This window comes from Bison bison, unplaced genomic scaffold (assembly GCF_000754665.1).
Source record: "Bison bison bison isolate TAMUID 2011002044 unplaced genomic scaffold, Bison_UMD1.0 scf7180017463957, whole genome shotgun sequence".
Taxonomy (NCBI): Eukaryota; Metazoa; Chordata; class Mammalia; order Artiodactyla; family Bovidae; genus Bison; species Bison bison.
Window position 1 is genome coordinate 32208 of NW_011373327.1, and position 7004 is coordinate 39211.

The following is a 7004-nucleotide window of genomic DNA, read 5'->3' on the forward strand; positions in this document are numbered from 1 at the left end:
TGACTTCCTGCCTTTGTTCTAGAAACTAGATGCAGCTGGAGATGAGAAAAATTCAGGTCTATGCCAAATTCAGGGCACATCCAGTCAACGAGAAAGAGGGCGAAACATTTAATGTGTTGAGGTGCATTTTACAGACTTCTTTCCTAAGAAAGTATATTCTTTGCATATGGTTAGAGAATACATTTGCTAATTTTTTAAAAGATTTTTTTTCTGATGTGGACCATCTTTAAAGTCTTTATTGAATTTGTTTACAATATTGCTTCTGTTTTTCATGTTTTGGTTTTTTGGCCACGAGGCATGTGGGATGTTAGCTCCTCGACCAGGGACCGAACCTGTACCCCATTCATGGGAAAGCGAAGTCATAACCACTGGACCACCAGGGAGGTCCCTGCTATTTTAAATAGCAGTGACTGTGGGGTATAATCAATACCCTCTAATTAGTGTTAGGGTGGGGTAATAATAGTAGCTAGTAGAAGTTGAGCTATAGGTTAAGTATATCGCTGTCCTGACTTTACAGAGAAGGGAACTGAAGCTAGGTTCTGCTCCAGAGACCTCGGTTCAGCTCAGAAGAAGTCAAGTGGGTCTGAATTCACAGATTTCTCTTAAGCACACTGGCACACTACCTTTGTGGGGAAATCACATCCCTCTTGCAAGGTCAGACTGAAGTCTGATTTGTGCTTGATATTGGGACAGGAGGTAATCTACAAATAGATAGGGTTTTGTTTAGATTTGATTCCAAGCCTAATGGCGTATGTAATGACATGATTACTACTATTAGTATATGACACTGTTTGCTGAGGTGCCAGAGTTTGTATTTCATGCAGGAAACTAGGCTGGCAAACAGTTTAATGCACTAATACTGCTAATTAGTGAAGCTCTCATTTAACTAAATGGATCATTTGCCTTTGAAACCAGTGTGTAAATCGAAGTACAGTAATCTGTCATCCCAGTCCACCTCTTTGTCTTTAGTTTGAAAGCAGAGTATAGTTATTTCTTTAGCTAGCTAGACATTTCAAATAAGCTGTGTTCAAGAAACATCCATAGAGGGGAGAAATGCTAAAGTCCTGATGAAAGGGGTTGGTTGCTTGACTCCAATGTTTCCCTCCAGTAAGACCAGTTAGGCTCTTATTGATGGGCAAGGCTGAGCCTCTGGGTCTAAAGTGCAATAGCAGGATGTAACTAACCTCTTCCTCCCTTTCCATACAGACTTTGTATCTGATTGGTCTCCTGTGCATGAAGCAGCCATTCATGGACGTCTGCTGTCTTTGAGGAGCCTCATCAACCAGGTAGGTAATTTTTTGGGGAAAAAATGATGAATATTAGGCAAGTTTTACTGCTCACCACACTGAGGAAAAGAAGTCATAGTCTGATCTTAGGATGTAAATTTCCTGTTTAGCAGAATGAGATGAATGCTGTCCTCCTTTATTTGGAGGCTGGCATAATCCTAGAGTTCAGTACAATTTCATGCAGAAAGTAGATTCTGTAGTATCTGTTGAATGAATAGTGGGCAAATTAGTGCATTCAAGTTGCTGTCACTTTATTCCATAGACTGTATCCTGGAAAATTATCACGGAAAGCAGTGGTTTTCAGTTGGGGCACTTTTGCCCCAAATGGAGACATTTGACATTGGCTGGAGACATTTTTGGTTGTCATAGCTGGGAGCAGGAGTGGGAATGGGGTTGGGGTAGTGGTGATGTTGGCATCTAGTAGCTGGAGACCAAGGAAGTAATTAAACATCTGACACTGTACAGGATGACTCTCCACATTAAACAGTTATCCAGCCCCCAGTGTCAGTAGTGCTGAGGCTGAAGACACTTTACATAAAATAAATGCTTGAAAATGTCTTTTAAAATATGTCATCTTAAAATATCAAAGAAATGTTCAGTTCTATTGAATCTGCAGTGGAAATGGCTCTGCCAGTTTGATATTAGTTTCTCTGCTCCTTCGATGGGATACTTTAAAGTACACATTAATTGGAATTTTGGTGGTTTGAAATTATTGGCAACTTAAGCAAAGGTGCTTTTAAGAAAGTAGTTTCAATCACCATTCAAAATTCCAATAAAATTTTTGTTCATAATGTTTGTCCTCTGAAGAGACAATGTAGACCTTTTAAGTTAGGAGCTCTTGGCCCTTTCATGGACCCCTTTGATAGTCTGGCAAAATCTAAGGACCCCTTCTCAGACTAATGTCTTAAATGCATAAAACACAATATAGGGGAACCCTATTAAACAAACGTGCAACGTAGTATATGAACTTCTTTATTAACACATTCAGTAAGAAGATTTAGTGGCAATTCTAATTATTGCCATACTTTCTAAGTAGGATAAATGTATTTTGAGCTACTTTAGATATCTGCAATAATCAATGCAATTAAAAATATCTGTGATTCCTCTCAGTGATGTCCTATTACTACTGTGGTTTGTGGTCTAGATTCACAATTGAAGGACATGATAAATTTCAGGTGTTAATTCTGGAAATATTAATAAATGTGCTTTGAAAAATTCCAATTTCACAGACCTGTCTAGACTAAGAAATCCTCCTATAAGAAGACAATTTGTAAAGATAAATTTCAGACTACTCTAAGTCACTATCTTAAGCTGTTTTTGGTAGCAGCAGCCTCTTAGAAATATAGATAGTAGCGCATAACTCTAGCTAAATAAAGTTAAGCTACTTCTCAGATAAACTGAAACATTTGCCTTAATTTGATAGGGTAAAAAATGATCATTGCAGCTTTTATATATAACTTACTAAATTGGACTGATATTCATTTATATTCAGTATTTATATGTTTACTGAACATCTGCTGGAATCATGTCTTTATCTAAGCACTTTTGCATTATTTAAGCAAGTTATTTTCTTGGAACCCTAGTTTCTACCTTCAAAAAATAAGTTCCTCTGTGTGTGTGTGTGTGTGTGTGTGTGCGTGCACTGAGTCTCTCAGTTGTGTCCAACTTGTGACCCCATGGACTGTCCCCTGTCCATGGAAGTTTCCAGGCAAGAATACTGGAGTGCATTGCTATTTCCTTCTCCAGGGGATCTTCCTGACCCAGGAATCAAAGCCATGTGTCTTGCATCTCCTGCATTGGCATGTGGATTCTTTACCACTATGCCACCTGAGAAGCTCCTGAGCATTCCAATACCTTCCTCCAGACTAATACCTCCAGTATTAGTCAGGTCTTGCTGTGTAAGAAAAAAGCCCAAACACAGTAGCAAAATGCAATAAACATTTCTTGCCAATAAAATTTTGGATCAGCTGATCTGCACTGTTCTTGGCTTCAAGCTGTGGGTTGGGTACAGCTCTCCTGTACTCATCTCCCATCCTTGTTTGACCAGTGGCTACCTGAGGAATTTTCTCCCTGTGGCAGAAGGCTGTAGCATAGCAGGGCAAGCCCAACCATGAGAGAAAACTTCTAATCTGCTTATGTTAGATCTGCTAACATCCCATTAGTCAGAGCAAGTCAGATGGCCAAGTCCAAAGTCAAGGATCAAGAAAGTAATTTTGTCAATTATGAGGTCATGACAAGGGTGCGACTATATTACACTGTTACAGGAGGGTGAAGAATTGAGACCCAAAATTCAGTCGTTTTATGTTATCTTATATATGAGTTAGAGAGAATTAACTGAGGTGACATTATGTACCTGCTCTAGTTACTCTTCACAAATTGAAGAGTACCTATTTTCTTACTACAATCTACATAGCGCTTCAGATAATCAAAGACTACTGAAAAAAACTGCTGCTAAACTAAACAAACATACTTTAGTCAGGGATATAAGACCAAACGTGCAAATGTCTATAACAAAGAGAAGAGAAAATTATAAAAAGTAATTCTCACTTGGTCCAAAAAGGGAGAAACTGAATCTGTAGCTAATTATTCTTTACTATGACTTCACATTAAAATAATGTGAGATTTAAAAGGAAAACAGCAACTGGGCTTCACTCTAGATATTCTGATTTAGCCTAGGCCAGGCTTCATGCATTGGTATTTTTTAAGCTCCTGTAGAATCACTATGTTCAGGAATTTTTTTTAAAAGGCCATTTTGCCAGTGGAGAAAGAGGGAGGAAGGCATTTGACATGAAAGAGAAATAGTATGTGGAAAGGAACAAAAGCATTGATAGGTTGGATTTCATTAAAATTAAGGACTTGTTCATCAAAGGCAGCATTTTAAAAGCAATAAGGCAAGCCATACATGAGAAAATATTTGAGATATCTATCTATTTATGACTAAGAACTCTTATTCCTAGCCTAAAATCAATACACAAAAGACTGACAACAGAAAAATGAACAAGAAACTTGGACTGGCAATTTTTTAAAAGATATCCAAGTGTTCAATAAATATATCAAATTGTGCTTATTAGTAAAGTTAGTAAATGTGTAATTCAAATTACAAATTATGTTACTCACTCCTCCCACTAGAAGGGTTAAATTTGGAAAGACAGATAATACAAAGTGTTGGCAAGAATGTGGAGCAACTGAAACTCTCATACATTGCTGGTGGGAGTGTAAATTTGTGCAAACCAATTTGGGAAATATTAAGGAATATCTACTAAAGCTGCAAATATCTATACCCTACAACCAAACACTTTCATTTCTAGGTTTATATGCAACAGATATGTATACATGAGTTCATCAAAAAACATGTATGGGTATATTCATAGAAGCCTTATTCCTGACAGCAAAAAAAAAAAAAAACCCTTGAAAACAACCTAAGTGAAAATGAAAGTGTTAGTTGCTCAGTTGTGACTGATTCTTTCCAAACCTCTGGACTGTAGCCCTCCAGGCTCCTCTGTCCATGGGATTCTCCAGGCAAGAATACTGGAGTGGGTTGCCATTTCCTTCTCCAGGGGATCTTCCTGACCCAGAGATTGAATCCAGGTCTCCTGCATTGCAGGCAAATTCTATACTGTCTGAGCCACTAAAGAAGCAGCCTTATTCATAACAAAAAAAAAAAAAAAAAAGCCCTTGAAAACAACCTAACTGTCCATCAAAAGTAAGTGGATAAATATATTTTGGTATATTAGTGAAACTCTATGCACCAATGAAAATATATGAATGAATGAGTTTGAAAACCAGATGTTAAGTCAGAGTAGCTGAGCACACATACAAAAATACATACTTCATGGTTCAATTAATAAAACATTCAAAATCAAGGAAAACTATCATGCTAGAAGCCACTATTCTGAATGCATTTGTGGATGTAATTTGGGTAGGATGTATGTGGGTTTGTGGTAATGTTTTTTTTCTTTACCTGTATAGTGGTTATATAGTTAGATTGTCTTTGTGATAATTCACTGAGGTTTACACTAAGGATTTATGAACCTTTCTTTGTATCTGTTGCACTTCAATAGTAATTTATTTTTTAAAAGTCAAAGCAATTTGTTAGGCCAGCATAAAGCAATTAAGGCAACCTTGGACACTCTGTGACCTTAATTTAATGGTTCATATTAGCATCCCTTTGGGCTAGGGTTGCATGGGAAATCTTAAAAATACCAGTGCCTGAATTCAGCTACCTTTGGTTGTATTGCAGTTGCTCTGGGATGCAGCTTGGGTATCAGGACTTTTTATTTTTTAAAGTTCCCCTGAAGATTGAATGCACAGCCCTATAAACCTTCCCAATAAAGTTCCACTGCATGCACAGGATGAGGACTGACTTTTTTGTTTCTTGAATAAAAACTCTATGCTGCTCCACGCAGTCTTTAAAGGGTTAAGTCAGGGTGGATACTAGGCAAGATCCTGGGCATTCTGAAATATCAGACCTTTAGGATGTAGCAGGCTCCCCTGATAGCTCTTTTGGTAAAGAATCTGCCTGCAATGCAGGAGACCCTTTCCTGGGTCAGGAAGGTCTGGTGAAGAAGGGATAGGCTACCCACTCCAGTATTCTTGAGCTTCCCTTGTGGCTCAGCTGGTAAAGAATCCGCCTGCAGTGTGGGAGACCTGGGTTTGATCCCTGGGTTGGGATGATCCCCTGGAGAAGAGAGAGGCTACCCACTCCAGTATTTTGGCCTGGAGAATTCCATGGACTGTTTAGTCCATGGGGTCACAAACAGTAGGACATGACTGAGTGACTTTGGGCTTCCCTGATAGCTCAGTTGGTAAAAAATCCACTTGCAATGCAGGAGACCCCAGTTTGATTCCTGGGTCAGGAAGATCTGCTGGAGAAGGGATAACTACCCACTCCAGTATTCGTGGGCTTCCCTTGTGGCTCAGCTGGTAAAGATGTAGCAGCTGATTCAAGGCTCAGTGATAAAGAATAAAAAGAAATCTAAAATATTAACTGCCTAGAAATTACTAAGTACTAAACAAGGCAATGGCACCTTACTCCAGTACTCTTGCCTTAGCAAGACTTTGCAGCAAAGACTTTGCATACATCATTTTTAAAGTATTCATAACCAACCTGGTAGGGTAGGTGAAATTGTCCCCATTTTACAAATGGAAATTGAGACTTTGAGAGAAAAGTAGCTGGCCCAAGGTCACACTGCTACTTAGGTGATGATGCCAGCATTTGAACTCGGTAATCATTCTGCTGTCCTCTGTCTGAGATTTCAGTCCTAGGTTTGAAATGAAGATAGTGGTACCATTCAGAGAATCAGGTCTAGCAGAAAAGGAGCTCTTTTCAGGAGAGTTTGGTTGGCAAAGGCTAAATTTATGTCATGAACTGGGTCTCTGGGTGATTATGTCTTAGCAGGGAATTAGGAACATGTACTGGGGCTGGAGATTTAGATTTGAAAGCAATATGTAATATATAGAGGGTATTGAGAGAAAAGAAAAGGATTTGGGGGCAAATCCTTGAGGAAATGCCTGCATTAGGAGATGTAAGGATGAGAAGAACAGAGTTAGTGAAAGAGAAAAAAAAGGCAGTCAGAGACTGGAGATAATTTCAGGTAGAAGTCTGTTTTAGAAGCTGGGCACAAGTTCCACGGGGTCAGGATGAATATGTTGCAGATTCAGAGGTGGAAGGAGGTGGGGAACGGAGCAAGGCATACTGGATTCTGAAAGTCACTGGTG

At 38.9% G+C, this 7004-nt stretch overlaps 1 protein-coding gene across 1 annotated transcript in view; it reads left to right on the forward strand.

Moving 5' to 3' along the window:
* The window catches only part of ASB9 (ankyrin repeat and SOCS box containing 9), a 23545-nt gene that overhangs the window by 7766 nt on the left and 8775 nt on the right, over window positions 1-7004 (forward strand). Inside the window, exon 2 of the mRNA XM_010833307.1 lies at window positions 1207-1286. Coding sequence (XP_010831609.1) covers window positions 1207-1286 — 80 coding nt within the window. The remainder of the gene's footprint in view (window positions 1-1206; window positions 1287-7004) is intronic.